The sequence below is a fragment of the Mycteria americana genome, unplaced genomic scaffold (genome assembly GCF_035582795.1).
Source record: "Mycteria americana isolate JAX WOST 10 ecotype Jacksonville Zoo and Gardens unplaced genomic scaffold, USCA_MyAme_1.0 Scaffold_44, whole genome shotgun sequence".
Lineage (NCBI taxonomy): Eukaryota > Metazoa > Chordata > Aves > Ciconiiformes > Ciconiidae > Mycteria > Mycteria americana.
In genome coordinates, this window is record NW_027445631.1 from 56,814 (window position 1) to 75,000 (window position 18,187).

Sequence of the window (18,187 nt, forward strand, 5' to 3'; positions counted from 1 at the left end):
CCCAATCAGGATGATGAGGACGACGAAACCTTACTCAGGCTGCTCAAGGAAGTCTTGGGCCAACAGAACCTGGTCCTCATGGGTGACTTCAATTACCCAGACATTTGTTGGGAAAACAACACAGCAGTGCACAAGTCATCCATCAGATTCCTGGAATGCATTGAGGACTGCTTCCTGCTACAGATGCTGGACATGTTGACTAGGAACAGCGCATTCCTAGATTTACTGTTCACAAACTGAGAAGACTTACTTGATAACTATGTAAAACTATGATAACTATGTAACTAGATAACTATGTAAAAGTCAGTTCTTCGCCAGCCATGGAGGGAAACACGGATGCTTAGCAAGAATTACCACCGTGCAGGTGGTGCTGGATTCTGGTTGATTGCAGTTCTGGCCATGGTTATATGCCTGGTTTTTTTGAAAGGTAAACCTTCTGTTGTTTTATCATCAGTATGGGGTGTTCTCAGCTGGTAAGAGCTGGCTTAGATTGGGTCTTCAGGTCACATCAAACCTGAGGTAAAAGCTTATAGTCTCAGGTAGTGTTCATTCTTCTAAGCAAGTCGTACTGCAGTTAGCATCTTGCCTTTCACAACTAACAATGGTAGCCTTGGATACAGCAACCACAGCATTGTGGATTTTAAGATCCTGCTGAGTACACTGAAGAAGACCAGTAGTAGGACAAGGACCCTGGACTTGAGAAGAGCCAACTTCAAGATGCTCAGAGCCCAGCTGCGAGGGATGCCATGGGAAGCATCCATGGAGGGCAAAGGAGCTTGTGAGTGCTGGGAGTTATTCAAGAACAGCCTTCTGGAAGCACAGGAACAGTCCATCCCCTACAAAGGGAAAGGAAGAAGACAGAACAAGAGACCACCCTGGCTTAACAATGAGCTTTTGTGTGTGCTTAAAAGCAAAAAAAGAAGCATACCGGCTATGGAAAGGCAGCCAAATACCCATTGAGGACTACAAGAACCTTGCTAGGGCATGCAGAGATGCAGTCAGGAAGGCTAAGGCTCAGCTAGAACTGAAAATGGCCAGAGATGTCAAGAACAACAAGAAAGGGTTCTTCAGGTACATGAGCAGTAAGCAGAAGCACAGGGAAGACATAGGTCCATTGCTAAACAGGGCAGGGAAACTAGGTTCTAATAATGCTGACAAGGCAGAGGTTCTCAATACCTTCTTTGCCTCTGTCTTTACCAGCGTAGCTGGACCTCTGTACTGGTTTTGGCTGGGATAGAGTTAATTTTCTTCATAGTAGCTTGTATGGGGCTATGTTTTGGATTTGTGCTGAAAACAGTGTTGATAATACAGGGATGTTTTAGTTATTGCTGAGCAGTGCTTACACAGAGTCAAGGCCTTTTCTGCTTCTCACCCCACCCCACCAGCGAGTAGGCTGGGGGTGCACAAGAAGTTGGGAGGGGACACAGCTGACCCCAGCTGACCAAAGGGATATTCCATACCATATGGTGTCATGCTCAGCGATAAAACTAGGGGGAAGGCTGGCGGGGGGGCTGCCGCTTGGGAACTGGCTGGGCATCAGTCGGTTGGTGGTGAGCAATTGTTTTCATTTGCATCACTTGTCTTTCTTGGGTTTTATTTTTCTCTTTGTTTTTTTTTTTCCTCTTTTCCTTACATCATTATTATTATTATTATTATTATTATACTGTTTTTATCTCAACTCATGAGTTTTCTAACTTTTACTCTTCTGATTCTCCCCCATCCCACTGAGGTGGGGGAGTGAGCGAGCAGCTGTGTGGAGCTTAGTTGCTGGCTGGGGTTAAACCACGACAACCCCAGATCACAGGATCAAGTAGCTACAACAACACATGTGTTGACCCACCATCAGGGGAGGAAGGGCTGGTCTGCAGCCTCTTGCAAGGGCTCAACCCACATAAATCTATGGGCCTGGATGGAATCCACCCCAGGGTGTTAGGAGAAGTGGCTGACATCATTGTTGCAAGGCCACTTTCTATAATCTTTGAAAAGTCCTGGAGGTCAGGGGATATCCCTGATGACTGGAAGAGGGCAAATGTCACACTCATCTACAAGAAGGGCCCAAAAAGAGGACCCAGGAAACTACAGGCCCATTAGTCTTACTTCAGTCCCTGGGAAAGTAATGGAACAAGTCCTCCTAGAAATTATCACAAAACAAATGAAGCAGGTGATTGGGAAAAGCCAGCACAGACTTACCAAAGGCAAACCATGCCTGACTAACCTGATCACCTTCTACAACAAAATAACATTTTCTGTCGACATGGGGAGAGCTGTGGATGTTGTGATGAAAAGAGCTAAAATCCCCAAAGACAAAAAGAAATGTTGTAAATATCTTGGTTGCTCAATGTTTCCTTTTAGTTTCCCTTTCGCAGATAATTTAGCCAAGCTTGCCAGTATTGTTGGCCTTAAGTAAGGAAGCTTAGATAGTAGAATTGCTAACGAGCATTCTTTATTTGACCTAATCATTAGAGTAAGAATGCTTTGCCTGTGTTAAATCCTTGGTTAGCTGAGATAGTTGCAATGTAGATAGATAAAAAGGAATTCTTCAGGCCCTGTGTCCCTGGAAAGGGCTGATAAGGAGAAACTGCACAAGAAGCACCTAGTTTTGGATATGCAAGGAGGGTATGAGCAAGACAAAATGGACTGAGCATGCGTCAAGACAAAGTTCAGTCAGCGGTCAGAGTGATGAAGACTACCGACTTCCTCCAACGACCACCAGAGGATCCCTAACGACCACCTAAGGACTTAAGTACGCATGCGTCAGAGACACTTACATATATTAATGAGTTCCAAGAAATCTCATGTTTATATAAATTAATCTTATGAATACGTATGATTTTGCAACATATAACCTCTGCGATCTTGCTTGTTTGTCGGAGCACTTATGGTGGAGCGATCCCCAGTGCTGCCCAGCGCTGTAATAAAGGATGCCTGCTTAATAGTAACTCCGTTGCTATTGAGTTTTATTTCGGGAACACTCTGAAACTCCGATTCGCCTGCTGGGAGATTCGGATTTTAAAGGGTAGTCTCCACGAATTTTGTTTCAGTGAGAGTGTCAGTCCAATACTCTCTGGCCAGGTTCTTTTAGATATTCCATGCGTGGAGGGTGTAATGTTTCATATCACATTTACTTATTTGATGATACTTGATATTACATGGGATTTCTGATTTAGCAGAGTGATACATAATATATTGCATAACACAATACAAATGTAAGTTACACTTAGCAAAATATATAGCAATTGCAATATGCAGTTCAATCACAATACCAATGTGATCCCCACTACCGATCTCTATAATATGCTCACTGTCACAGTGTTGGGTGTCCCCATTTGCCAGGAAGGAATGCATGAGTTGAAGCCAGCTCAAGCCTGTTGCTCTCTTAGAAATTCTTTTGTTAGTTGTTTAGTTTTTATGCTCTATGTTGGGCTGAGCCATGTATTCACTCCCCCCATGCCGGTCTGGCTAACTCAGGGAGACAGTCACACTCTTTTAATGAACTCAGGGAGAAACATTTACACAAAGTTGATCCACCCAACTTTGATATAGTCAGTTGATCCACTCAACTGTGGATAGCTGTTTATCTAAAACAAAGGCCACCCTCAAAGTCCCCTTTGTGTTGAGATAAAGCCAGCTTTCTTTGCATCAGCTGTGGTCTGTCACACCCTACTTTATTCCCTGAGCTTCACAGGCATGTTGCCCTTGCCCATCTCCTTTGAGTCTTCTTCCATTGTAGGGATTTATTGGTCAGTCACAACCTGGACTTCAGCAAAGCATTCGACACTTTTTCCGAACAATCATCCACTGGAACAGCCTCCCCAGGGATGTGGTAAAGTCCCCATCACTGGAGGTTTTCAAGATGGGATTGGACAGGGTGCTAGACAATCTCATCTAGGCTCCCTTTTCCACGAAAGTTTGGACCAGATGATCTTTCGAGGTCCCTTCCCACCTGGGCTGTTCTATGATTCTCTCTGTGGGTGACTGTCCCTCTCTCTGGGTGTCTCTGTGGAGGCACCTTCCTCTCTCTTGGTGTGTTTATGGGTGTCTTTGTGGATTCCTCTCTCTATGGGTGTCATGCTGTGTGTGTGTGTGTCTGGGTGTCTCTTTCTGCCTGTGTGTGTATCTCCAGGTGTGTGTGTGTCTCCAGATATGTGTGTGTCTCCAGGTGTCGCGCTCTGGTGGTCATGGTCTGGTGCTGTGTGTCTCTCTGGTAGTGCCTTTCTGGTTGTGTGTCTATCTCTGGTGGTGTTTCTCTCTGGCTCTGTGTCTCTGTCTGGCTCTGTGTCTCTGTCGGTTTGTCTCTGGCTGGGTGTTTTTGTGTCTCTGTGTGTGTCACTGTCTTTCTCTGCAGGTGTCTATCTGGCTCTGTGTGTGTCTGTGGGTGTCTCTCAATGTTTCTGTATGTGCGTGTGTCAGTGTGGCTGTCGGTGCCTCTGGCTGGCTGTTGCTGTTGGTTTCTCTGTGTGGGTGTCTCTCTGGCGGTGTCTGGGTGTGTTTATGGCTCTGTGTGTGTGTGTCTCTGTCTGGGTTACTCTCTGGGTGTCTCTCTCTTTCTGGGTGTCTGGGTGTCAGGTGTCATTGAGGGGGTGTGTGTCCGTGTGTCTGTCTGTCTCCCTGCCTCTGTCAGCCTCCATCTCTGCCTGCCTCTGCCTGTCTCTGCCTCAGCCCCCCTCTCTGCCTCTGCCTGTGTGTCTGTGCATTTCTCTGTCTCTGGCTCGCTGTCTATCTGTCTGGCTTGCTGTGTTCCTTCCCCCCCACCCGCCTTTGGAAGAAGCTTCCTAATGTCTTTCACAGTGGTAACTTGAGTTGTAACTTACTCGCTTTTATAATGAACAAATGCTGTCTGCATACATCTTAGATTTTTCTCAAATTTATAAAAACAGATTTAGTATTAAAAATTTGATAGTATAAATAAATGGAGCAATGAACAGAACCCGGAAAGAGAATGTAACATCTGAGGAGATTATAAGAACTAAATTGCAAGGATTCAATGCAAATTTAGTATAGTATGGGCCTTGAAATATCAGTGTTTTAAATTGGATGGAAAGAAAAGCAAGTGAATAGATTTCTAAATGGATTCTGTCCATAAGAAGTCCTTCTTGATCAAGTCATTTTCACAGGAAACAAAATTTTCATACTGCTTCTACTAAGGTTGTTCTATGTTTGTTTATTATGTTCTTAAAACATAGCTCTTTTCTGAAACATTTGTAGGTAGAGCATTTATACCCTTAATTTCTCTTCCAGAAATATATAAAATTGAGTCTGGCATTTACAGCTGTAACACTTTCTGTAGAGTGTAAATCTACCTTAATCCTGGACATAGAAGGAATAGCTTAATCTTGTGTAACCAAGTATGAAAGTATTCAAAGCACTGAAATAATACGAGGGGAAAGGTTAATGAAGTGTTAGTAGTATGAAAACATTCATGGTATCTTTAACTAATGAGTATGTCTGAGTTGTATGAATAAATGCCTGTTCTACCATAACCTTTTTTGGTGAAATTCAAATATACTCCAGGAAATCCTGTACTTCATTTCTTAAGCTACTAACTATAACAGCTACTTCATCACTCTCATCTTATGCATCCACAGATCTTTCATTTCTTTTTAGCCAAGGAATGCTTTGAACTGACCAGTGAAACAAAATGTAACCTAGAGATTCAGTTTCCTGAGAGGCCCAGCAGTCTTTGACTGTCTGACCTGGAGAAAAATGCCAAATTTTGTCATTACTTTAGCCCTAGGAATATGAATAGAATTTCCTTAGCCATCTGTATATTGTTTCTGGGAGCATGCCCTACTTAATAAGATTGCTTGGAACAGCTGGATTTTACAATTTCAAGTGGCAGTAACTTAAAAACTAGACACTTCTGCATTCTTCTTCTCCCTTTCCTTCAGTCCCCATTCTGCTATTCTAGATGAAGTTGCTAGGATGAAAGAGGCATATATTCAGCGCAAATGATGCAGAACCTCATTCTTGACATTTATATTCTGCTTGAAAAGCAGGCATCATGCTGGGTTTGGTCCATTGACTAAAAACATCAGCTTTTCAAGTTGTTAGCAAATTATTTAACACTGGCTGTCTTCAAACAGCCTAGGCTTTTTTTCATAAAGAAAATTAATCTAAGTATTGAACCGTGACTGTTCTTAAATACACAGTTCTGTATCTTAATTCATTTGACACATGCAAAGCTGGATGGCAGCTATGGTAAGGGAGCAGAGCAGTATAATGGTAGAATAAGGTCTTCAGACAGAAGCTGCTTTGTTTTTTTTATTTTGGGGTTTTTTTCTTATCAACATTGTTCCTTTACACTAAGCCTACTGAGCATTTGTCACTTTGTTAGTCATCTAGTCTACCAAAAGTTGCATATTATATTTCACTCACTGGAGTTACAAAGACATCCTAGGACATGACCTTGGCAGCACAGGAAGCAAACTTATCCTGTCCTTGTGATTTTGAACAGGAAACAAATTTAATTTCCAGTGATAGAGATGTTGAGAAGCAGATCCATAGACAAGACAAACTTTTCCAAGATGTTCCCTGACTTCAGTGTTTTTGTCATTTGAGTTTCCTGAGACCATTGTTATTCAGTGGTAGGTTAGTCAAAATATGTAACAGCTTCCAATGCATTTTTCTTCCATAACTTCTTTTCCAATCCCTTTATGAGCCTATGGAGACTAATGCCATAGATTCACGTGACTGGAGAATTACATGGTTGGGCTATGTATTGTCTGAAAAGCAACCTTCTCTTGTTCTGAAACTAGGATCTGCATATCTCACCTGATTTGCCCCTTCATGCTTGTATTGGAAGAGGCATTGATATGAATGCATGATATTCAAACAGCTTTTAACTGGAGGGTACACAGTATTTTATTTTTCTGTTTGTGTAGTTAATGTTGACATTCATCTGTATAGTATACTTTGTCATGTGCTTTTAAAAAAAATTATGTCTTGCTTTCAGGTGATGAGCATGGTATCAGGATTTGCACCATTGATTTCTGCAGGTATTTTTTCAGCCACCCTTTCTTCTGCATTAGCATCTCTTGTGAGTGCACCTAAGATTTTCCAAGTAAGTATGGAAGCAAAATCATAATCTTTTAAAGACTAATTCTAATTAAGTTTTGAATCAGAATTTTGGAAGAGAACTCTGGCATACTGCTATCTTGATTTGTACCAGTCTAGACCAGTAGATTGATCTAATATTTACCTGTTGCTTGGAATTGGAAAGTAGTGCATTACTGTTCTTAAATATAGCTAGAATATAGTTCATCCCAAATCTTGTTGTTTTGGTTAGTTTGCTAGAGGTACGTTGTGGCATAACTAATGTTACAGGAGTCTACAAACTCCTTTAGATGGCTTTTTTTAGAACAGAGACCAAGGATCGAATTAGCTGAAATGGTGGTTACTTTTGTCCTATTGGCCATATGTCCTGGGACATTTATACATAGTAGTCCATCTCTGCTGCTGTCCTTGTTTCTACTCTGAAGAGCAAGGAAAACATAGTCTCTAGCTATTCAGATAATTGTTTTCTCTCAGCACTAAGAAATGTTTAAATTTAGTGTCAATGGAACACATACAAAGATTACATATCAGATTAGTTCCTTTCTAGAAGTAATCATAGAAGGAAACAGCATTAAGTAAAACTTGTAGCTGTTGAATCTTAACCCTCAGATAATATGTTATGAAAATAACTCAATATAACTGCGTACCAGTTCTTGTATAAGTCACTTTACATCGATTTTGCTGGTGTTCCTGAAAGTATTTTGTTTTACCTTCTTTTTAACCCTTTAATTTCATTTTGGTTTATGAGTTCTCTTTCATTCAGTAAAACTTTAGCATCCTCTAACAATCTTCTTCCCCAAAAGTTCAGTAAGGAGTCAAACATGGAAGGGGTTTTGTTGCAGAATATAAATGCAAGTGTTGAAGCAGAGAATTAATTTTACATTGGGCAAACTTTCCAATTTCTCAGGAAACACTGTTTGTCTCTAAAGAAAGATTCTTTGTTATTGTAAGATGCCAGTAAATTACAATAGTCAACCACTTGCAAAAAAGTGAAGCTTGTCCTTATAGGTAGAAATTACTGAAGGACAGAACGTAAGAAATGCAAAATGCAAAGACAATTGCAAATAGAACATGTTGGCTATAAACCTTCTTTTTGGAAGATAATGTATGTAGTGAAAGGCCACATTAGTAAGCATTAATAAGGATACATTTTTGAACAAAATGCATATTAACTTTTGAATATTTTTTTTTTCTTAGGCTTTGTGCAAGGACAACATTTATCCAGCATTTCTGATGTTTGCTAAAGGCTATGGAAAGAACAACGAACCCCTGAGAGGATATCTTCTAACATTCTTAATTGCGCTTGGATTCATATTAATTGGTTAGTTTTAAATTATAATAAATCTCAATATCCTTTTGTCCTTATGAAGCATACTATTCCATCTCATGATTTGATAACAATGTCCTTGAGTTTTAATGCTCAGTTTGATTTTAAGCCTGCATTCTAATTCTGTTTAGTTTGAGGACTCTTTTGTCCTGTCTTCTAGATAGAACTCTATCTAGAATTAGAATAAATCTGAACTGTAGCAATACTGCATTTTACTTAATCATCTCAGATATCTGGTCTTAGATACTGTCAATCAATGAAAATATAGCTTTAGCTTGAGGTAGAGAGATGTTATACGATGTAAATATGAAAGTCTATTTCAGATTTTTGATAATTATAAACATAACTTTGGTAAATGGCAAACTTGCATCAACAGGACTTGTTAAAGTATGGTGTTCTATTAAGCTATGAACAATAGAGATGACAGTTGATGTCACTGTTGCCAAAGGCTAGTCTAGATAGGAATACAGATCTTTTGAATAGATGGCAAACTAACTGTGCTGCATTCACCCATGTGTCCTTATGCTAGTGCTATTAAACTTCTTTTCCCTATTTGCTCATTCACCCTTCCCCTATCTCTGTTTAAGGTAGGTATAGCCATGCTGTCTCTACTACAACATGCTGATTGGAAGCTTGATTATAAGAAATAGAAATTTGTAGACTAACATGGCACATTCTGCAATTTGATCACTGTTCTTTGTGATGGTGGGAGTACAAAAACAAATATTTTGTACCGTACTGCCTCAAGGAAAGGAGAGCATCAAGCTCTTTCATCTCTCACTAAAGAGGGAGTACTCATCACTGTTGCCATAGGGTAGTGGTCTATAACAGTACACTAACATTAGTACTGTTGATTCAACTCTTAATTTAAAATAAAAATGGATGAAGGCGTTAGTCAAATTGCTCACACGAACTTTGTCTGCTGTTACCATTCACCATACTTGATTGTCTCTTAATCTTATTAGTCTCTTATTCTGTGCTGTTTGAGAATTGAAACTAGCTAGTTAGAGACATACTGCATATATATTAATGCTCTGTCCACTGCTTCTGAGGTTCTTCAGAACTCAGTACACTGCTGCACTGTTTGATCGAGCCACAGAGGGAAAGAAATCTCCTGAATGAATTATTTTGAGAAAGTATGTAGCACTTCAAAACAGTTGATAGCATGGAAAAACATTTATTTTTTAAAACTAAAAGTTATACTTCCTGTCTATTAGAAGGTAACTCACAGTCAGTAAATAAGAGGCTATTAAGTTAATAGCTCTGTTGAACAGAAAGGACAAACTACTACTCCGTAGAGAGCATAATAAAATAAGGTTGGTTGTAGCAGATTTTTTACTCTGGAATCTATAAAGCCATTTGATGGTATATTTCGTAACAGCTTGCTTTGTTTTTGGTTTTACAGCTGAATTGAACATCATTGCTCCAATTATCTCTAATTTCTTCTTGGCTTCATATGCCTTGATTAACTTCTCTGTATTCCATGCTTCTCTAGCAAAATCTCCAGGTAGGAACCATATTTTTGGGGTGAAAGTTTAATCTGCAATTTCTAGATGCAGAAATACATTTTATAAGGTAGTAAGTTAAATGTCTAGTTTAATTTAGTTATTAAATGTCTATTTGACTTTCATGGTGCATCTGAATTACAAGCTTAATATGGTGTATGCTTGGGTCTTCTGAAATTTTGAGGACTAAGTGAGCCATGCCCAGTAAAGCTTGGGAGCTACTGATTTTGGTCATCTTTGCTGAGAGAACACAAGATCATTCAGTGTTTATTCAGAAACTCTCAAATGGATCTCTGATGATATCTGCCACTGTCGTATCTCCTTTCTGTGATTAAGTTCCTTTAAAGACTATCACTTGAAGAATGCTTTCTTGCTAATTCAGTATCTGGAGTTCAAGACCCACCCTCTTCTCTTCTTTGGATTTATCTCTTAATATGTTTAGTCTTCCAGTGCAGAAGAAACTGGAATTGCAAGGTAGTATTGCCATATTTTTATAGCCTTTGTTTGGTGTGGGAGGCTAGTTAGAATAAAGGAAGAAGCCAAATGACAATACTTGTAGAACCAATGGATATCATGCTCAGTCCTCTATTGGTTCATGATGAAATAATGTCACTAAAAGGTTCTTATCTACTGAACTGGTAAATATAATTTTTTTTTTTGAGCATTTGCATAACTCAATGTCTACATAACAGGTGTATATGTCTAATACAGTTGTTAATCTTATGTATGTTGGGGGGGGGTGTCTTGGGGTTATGTATTTACCTGATCTTGGATAAACTTGTGACAAATAAGGGTGTAAAATGGTGGCAATCCAGTACTTCGACATATTTGCATTCTGCTAGGATACGTCTGTCCTTTTTCTTTTAATGTGAAAATTTCTGGTCATGTGGAAATGTTAAAAATACACACCTAGAACCTAGAATAATTCCTGTTATACTACCTTCAAAAGCAAAAATCAACTGTGTAATGCAAGCTATTGCCAAAGGTTCTAGTAGCCTGTTATAATAGATATACTAGCACAAGCATCTTCAAACTCTCCTTGAGACACGCTTTTAGATATGGAAATGTTCCTAATTTTGCCCTCTGTTTAAAAAAGATGCAAATTAATTTCAAATGTGTTGGAAAATTAAAAGCGTAAATGTGTCAAAGTCCTTATTTTGTACATTATTGAAGCTGATGCGCATTATTATAAAATGTGATGCAGAGCACTGAGGAAGAAAGATGAACAGCTCTTACCTTCCCTTGGAGCAGTGATTAAATTGTCTTCCCCTCTTCCCTCCCCTATCCTATTTTGACAAGGTTGGCGTCCTGCTTTCAAATACTACAATAAGTGGATTTCTCTTGTTGGAGCTATTCTGTGCTGCATTGTGATGTTTGTCATTAATTGGTGGGCAGCACTTCTAACATATGTCATAGTCCTTGGACTCTATATTTATGTCACTTACAAGAAACCAGGTATGTATAGGGATTTCTTCTGGTTTTGGTGTGGGGAAGAGGGGGGTAGAGGAAGGAAAAGGTCATGTTGTTTAGAGAAAAATGATAACTTAATTCTATTTGGATGACTAGTTCAAACTTCTGTTTCAGACTTTCCAGTTGTAATGAAATGTAATTATGCCTGTATATTAATTGATGTTGTCTTCCCCCCACTCTGAGTATATCAAGATCCATCCAAATCAAACATGCTTGCCCTTAGACATAAACATTTGAATGAAAGTTAGAGGGAAAGATGCATATGAGAAGAGCTTGGGTTGCAGTGCTGAAGGCACCAGAAAAGCATATTTTGACAGGAAATGAAAGGGGATACTCCTGCACTCCTCTGAATTGGAAAGGGATTTGTGTAATGTTTGTGAGGTTTTTTCAATAAACTATTCCTGTAGCTATGAACAACAATTTATACACTTTCTTCCTTTAAAAACACTATATGATTATAAATGCAACATGGAGCAGGATAGAGCCAAAAAGTGTTCCTGAAGTTGACAATAAGGAAAAAGCAAAATCCTGTGCTGTGAAGATTATAAAGTACTTAAATGATAAATTAATTGTAACTAGCAAAATTAGAACATATATGGGAACAACTAGAGAGGATACTAAGGGCTTTCATTTCCTCATAAAAATAATATTCTAAAAGAAACTACATAATCTAGCCTGTCCTCTTTATTGCATATTTATTTTTATTTTATTTTATTTTATTTTATTCATTTATAGTATTTGACTTACTTAGTTTAGACAGTGCTTTGCAAGGTTACTTTTTCCTTTGCTGTGATATAGAATAACTAAAGGTATCTGTTGTGGTTTAGCTTCAGTCGGCAACTAAGCACCACACAGCTACTCACTCACCCTGCCCCCCCGGTAGGATGGGGGAGAGAATCAGAAGAGCAAAAGTAAGAAAACTCATGGGTTGAGATAAGAACAGTTTAATAATTGGGAAAAAGAGAAAAAAATATATGTAATAATAATAATAATAATGAATTCTAATGAAAAGGAAAACAACAAAAGAGAGGGAGAGGAACAAAACCCAGGGAAAAAAACCCAAGTGATGCAACCGCTCCCCCCAGTTTCTATATTGAGCATGACATCATATGGTATGGAATAGCCCTTTGGCCAGTTTGGCTGTGTCCCCTCCCAGCTTCTTGTGCACCTGGCAGAGCGTGGGAAGCTGAAAAGTCCTTGACTAGTATAAACACCACTTAGCAACAACTAAAACATCAGCGTGTTATCAACATTATTCTCATACTAAATCCAAAGCACAGCGCTATATTAGCTACTAGAAAGAAATTTAACCCTATCCCTGCCGAAACCAGGACAATCTCCTTGTTCCCTAAATGTTAATTTTTCTATACTCTGACGTTGACAGTCTTTGAAATGTTTGAAACAACTCAGTTCCTTTTCTTTTTCCTCTCCTTTTCCTCTCCTTTTCTTCTCTTTTTCCTCTCTTTTTCCTCCTTTTTCTTCTTTACTATAAAATATCAAACTGTAACTTCTATTGGACATCTACAGAAATGTTATCTTTAAATAGAATTGCCTATTTAATTGTAGGGTCTTTTAGCCAGTTGGTGTTCAACATTTATTTTGTGATCATGTAGTCTTATGTTGAACTGCTTTAAATAAAATATTGAAACTTCAAATCTTCCCACAGATGTGAATTGGGGATCCTCAACGCAAGCTTTGACTTACTTGAATGCACTACAGCATTCTATTCGTCTCTCAGGAGTGGAAGATCATGTGAAAAACTTCAGGTAACAGTTAATGATAGTATTAAGGACATAGGAAATGACTTCTGCTATGTAGCCAGTAGGGTAGGGCTATCATGGTTTCCATTAAATTGTCTGTTTATCTCCTATGGGTTATAATAACTTTGAATCGTACTATCTTAGTCTCTGGGCATATCTACATTAGCATTTTATTTCTGATCAGGAGTGCACTTCAGAAGCAAGTCTGTTGATGATGCCTGTTTACTGCACTTCAGTTTTGTCGTGGTTTAACCCCAGCCAGCAACTAAGCACCACACAGCCGCTCGCTCACTCCCCAAAGCAGGATGGGGGAGGGAATCAGAAGAGTAAAAGTAAGAAAAGTCACGGGTTGAGATAAAGACAGTTTATTAGGCAAAGCAAAAGCCACACACGCAAGCAAAGCAAAGCAAGGAATTCATTCACTCCTTCCCATGAGCAGGCAGGTGTTCAGCCATCTCCAGGAAAGCAGGGCTCCGTCATGCATAACGGTTACTTGGGAAGACAAACACCATCATTCTGAATGTCCCTCCCTTCCTTCTTCTTCCCCCAGCTTTATATACTGAGCATGACGTCATATGGTATGGAATAGCCCTTTGGTCAGTTGGGGTCAGCTGTCCCAGCAGTGTCCCCTCCCAACTTCTTGTACACCCCCAGCCTACTCGCTGGCGGGGTGGTGCGAGAAGCAGAAAAGGCCTTGACTCTGTGTAAGCACTGCTCAGCAATAACCAAAACATCCCTGTGTTATATCAACACTGTTTTCAGCACAAATCCAAAACACAGCCCCATACCAGCTACTGTGAAGAAAATTAACTCTATCCCAGCCAAAACCAGCACAAGTTTTTATCATGGAGTAGTGGTCTTGGGGCATGTAAATGGGATTCCTTTTTGATGAAACTGAATTGGAAGATGTGCTCCAAACTGCTAATGGGCATTCAGTCAACGTGATCAGGCTAAAACTGATCTAACCGAAAATCCCTGAAATATGTATAATACATATGTTGTGTCCTCAACACTATCTGATTCACGGTAGGGATATTCTTCTGTTGCACTGCAGTAATGACAAACAGGCTACACTAGCATTCTTCACACAACTGAAGGAGAGAACTGATTTTTTCTTTAGCCAATATGGCTGCCCAAGAAGTGTTCTATTGAGGTAGGTAATTGCCTATCCTATAGTATGTATGCTGCTTTTATGGAATGCGTGATTCTAGAAGAAAAGCGCTTCAAAAATTTTTAACAGAAGTTGTTGATTACTTAAACTTTCCTCTAAATAGATAGAATCATAGATTAAACAAGACTTCACCAGGTGATCTTGTCCAACCATCCACTCAATTAGCTTAGTGCGGAAACATCTGCAAAGTTAGATCCAACTTTGTTAGATCAGGTTGTTCAGGTCCTCATCCAGTCAAGTTTTGAGTATTTCCAAGGATGGAGATTTTGCAGCTTCTCTGGGCAATCTTTCCTAGTGTTAGACCACCCTCATATTTTTTTTTTCCCTTAATGTTGGGATGTCCTATGTTATATCTTCAGTTGGTCCTTGTTTTTTTTTTTCTGTGCACCTCCAGAAAGAGTCTGGCTCCATCTTATCTATAGCCTCCTATTAGATAATTGAAGATAACATTGAGATTCCCTCACTAGCCTTCTTTTCTTAAGACTGAATTAACGTTGCTGTCACCCTTCCCTTGTACATCATGTGCTCTAGCCTCCAAATCTTGGTGACCCTTTTTTTGTTGACTCATCTCTTTTCAAATTGGGCAGTTACCTCCTACATGCTGCCCATGCCTAGCATAGGGTTTATACTATTGACTCTTAGTCAAGCAAATCTCTACCATCCCTTGCATCTACAACTCTGAGAAATGTCTTATTCTGTCATAGTTATGCTCGGTGTGTTAGCAAGTGAATCTAGCTACTAAAATCTTCTGTTGTTTACAAAAGGGAATTTGCTACTTAGAGCATAATTTAAGGAGTGAGTTTGAGGAGAGATTCTTGATAAAAGTGCCATTTGCTGTCAAGGTTAAGTCCAGAATCCAGAACATGGCAATGATAGAGTATTTTTCAAAGAAAAGATTGATAGTGTTGCCTGTCATTTGGGGAAAATACACCAGTTCTGCTCCCTAGCCTCTCTTGGAGGTGACTAAAATTTTCTTAAGTATAGGATAGGTACTCACAATGTCTGTGTTGCATAGATACAGACAGTTGAAATAAGATGTCAGCCAATTATGATAGGTATCAGCACAACCTCAATGAATATTATAGTAAAAATGTAAATTACCAATGTATTAATATGAGTATTAATGAACATTCCACTTCTGAAGAGCTGGCTGTTGTAGGCATAAACTGCAAAACTTGAAATCTAATTATGAAATGACTGTCCTTTCTGAAGTTCTAAGACTATGTGACGTTAAAATCCCTCATTATTTACAAACATCCTACTATTACATCCAGTCACATTGTCAATGGGGGAAAAAACAGCCTGACTTAAGAAAAAAATGAATCTCTGCTCCGATGCCTGGAATACTTCCTCCCTCTCCTTCTTCACTGACCTTGGTATCTGCAAGATTGTTTCTCTCACATTTTTTCTCACTCCTCTCTCTCACAGCTGCTGTGCAATGTTTTTTACCCTTTCTTAACTATGTTATTACAGAGGCGCCACCAGCTTCACTCATTGGCTCATCTTTGGGCTGCAGTAGGTCTGTTTTGGAGCTGACTGCAACTGGCTCTGTCCAACATGGGGGCAGCCCCTGTTCCCTTCTCACAGAGGCCACCCCTGCAGCCCCTCCTGCTACCAAAACCTTGCCACATAAACCCAATACAATAGCTTTTTGAGTTGTAAACTTCTCCAATCATTTTCCAAAGGAGGTATAGATCTCCACATAAGCCAGTTAAAAGTACACTGGCTTTAGGAGTACTTTTTTGTTACTCTTTTTAGACTGACACTGATTTCTAACCTATGGCAAAAAATGTTTTGAATTTTAGAGGTACATCCTAAAACTAACTGGTTCTAGTATGGAAAATGAACTGCAGCTGTTATAGAGATTGAGACAGATAGACAAATGACTTTTAGTGATTCTTATGGTTTAAAAAAAAAAAATCTTCTGAAATTAATGACACTGGATACTTCAACTTTTAAAATTTATTATAAAGATCAATTGATCTTGAATAATGATATAATGGATGGAAAATAATGAATTAATGGATGAATAATGAATTAATAATGAATAACTTATTTCACTTAGTTGTTTGGCTGTGCCTTCTGAATGATAGTGATAAAAGCATGTGATTCCAATTCTTCTGTTAGACAGAGAAGAATCTAAGCCAGAACATGTAAAAGGATGTGACTTAAAAGATGGGGGAAGAAATTTATCCCTCTGACTTAGTCTTGTCTAAATTCTGTTTCTGATCTTTTAAAATGCGTAAATATTCAGACTTAGTGGGATTATTGAGTTTGGAACCAATTAATTAATCATAAGTATGCTGACAATTGTGAAAGAATGATCTTTTCCTAATTTAACATAATCTAAAAGCAGATGAGGATATTACCTCCTATGAGGATTATGGTCTCGTGGCCAATATTTTGGAGAGACCTCTCTTCATAAAAAGTAATTAAACAAAACTCCAGAGGAAATGACTTCTAACCTTTTTTCCCCCTCTCTTCACAATTCTAGACCTCAGTGCTTAATTATGATAGGTGCTCCAAACTCACGTCCAGCTTTGCTTCACCTTGTCCATGCTTTCACCAAAAATGTGGGCTTGATGATCTGTGGCCATGTACATACAGTAAGTGTATTCTTTCTTTTTACTTTAAAGTTACCTTGACTTTTTTACAAAACTGTCATTTTCTTCAAGTGAAAGATGTTATTTTCCTGAGAAGTGCAAAAAAGAGATTTACTGAGATTGAGATTTACTGGTGGGATCCACTCATGTAGGGGTCACCACCTTTGCAGTTAGGTGTGCTACACCTTTAGGGAAGCTAATACGGCAGTTAAAATAAACATCAGGATGTTGTGCTTTGCATCACTTTTTATCCACTTTTAAAGGAATGTCTTGCAGTAGGAGTTGTGTTTTAGGATATGCATGATATGTATGGGATGGGAGGAAACTTAGCAAAATTAATATCTTTGAACATTTGATACTTAAATGCTTTGGAAGATTTGTAGGAGTAAAGTGATTATTGGAATACAGTCTGGGCCTTTTTCTGTCCTTGTGTCATTCAGTCTTGTGTTCTCTCATACTTTGGACAGAGCAGTCAGTCAAAATGACAGCAGTATACAGCTAACTGTCTAAGTTAGTACTGTCTTCTCTGAAAGAAAACACATTTTTCTTTCTGCAATAGATGGAATTGCATTCCTATCTCAGACAAGTTACCACAAAGGCAGGGATTTATCATAAGCAAATACATGGAGACTTGATTAGCTTTGTATGAATGAGGAAAGTTGGACTCTCAAAAATCACAGCAGAAACTTGTAAATTGTGGCTTTTTTTCTTTAGTTTAAATACAGAGTCAAATCGTAAAGGTAGCTTTCTCCAAAGCTGTAAGACTCATGGCAATACATGGAGACACAGAATGGTTGAAACTGGAATATGAAACAGACTAGAAGCAGAAATATTTGGGACTGGTCTTAATCAATCTGCAGATCTCAATCTTTCATCTGGATATTTTCCCAGATCATAAAATGGTAAACCAATGTAAAAATAAATAGTAATATAAAGTGGTAATGCAATTTAAAATCTTGGTAATTTGAAGGTGTTTGATAGCTGTGTGGAAGCTAGCAGTCCAGGGAAGACATGTAGGTAACTAAGGCAAATTACTGGTTTTGTAAGAAACGTAAGAGACTGAGCCAGATCTGAATCTCCCTTGATGGTAAATAGAACACAGTGGTAGTCTTAATGTCTCAGGCAGTTGTTGCTTTTCGCTCTCTAACTCGCTTCCACAGTCTGATCTTGGATTAGCAATGCAGACTTCATGTTGTGCTTCTATATGTTGTACTGAATCTCACAAGAAACAGTTTTCATAGAACTCCAGTAGAGACACTACTGTGATGAAGGCTTTCTGAAATAGCAGTAGGAGGGAG

At 38.9% G+C, this 18,187-nt stretch overlaps 1 protein-coding gene across 1 annotated transcript in view; it reads left to right on the forward strand.

Annotated features, from left to right (window-relative positions):
- The window catches only part of LOC142403835 (solute carrier family 12 member 2), a 77,294-nt gene that overhangs the window by 41,192 nt on the left and 17,915 nt on the right, over nucleotides 1–18,187 (forward strand). The window contains exons 11-16 of the mRNA XM_075490138.1: nucleotides 6,953–7,060; nucleotides 8,251–8,374; nucleotides 9,786–9,887; nucleotides 11,185–11,340; nucleotides 13,022–13,121; nucleotides 16,781–16,892. Of these exons, the coding sequence (XP_075346253.1) occupies nucleotides 6,953–7,060; nucleotides 8,251–8,374; nucleotides 9,786–9,887; nucleotides 11,185–11,340; nucleotides 13,022–13,121; nucleotides 16,781–16,892 (702 nt within the window). The remainder of the gene's footprint in view (nucleotides 1–6,952; nucleotides 7,061–8,250; nucleotides 8,375–9,785; nucleotides 9,888–11,184; nucleotides 11,341–13,021; nucleotides 13,122–16,780; nucleotides 16,893–18,187) is intronic.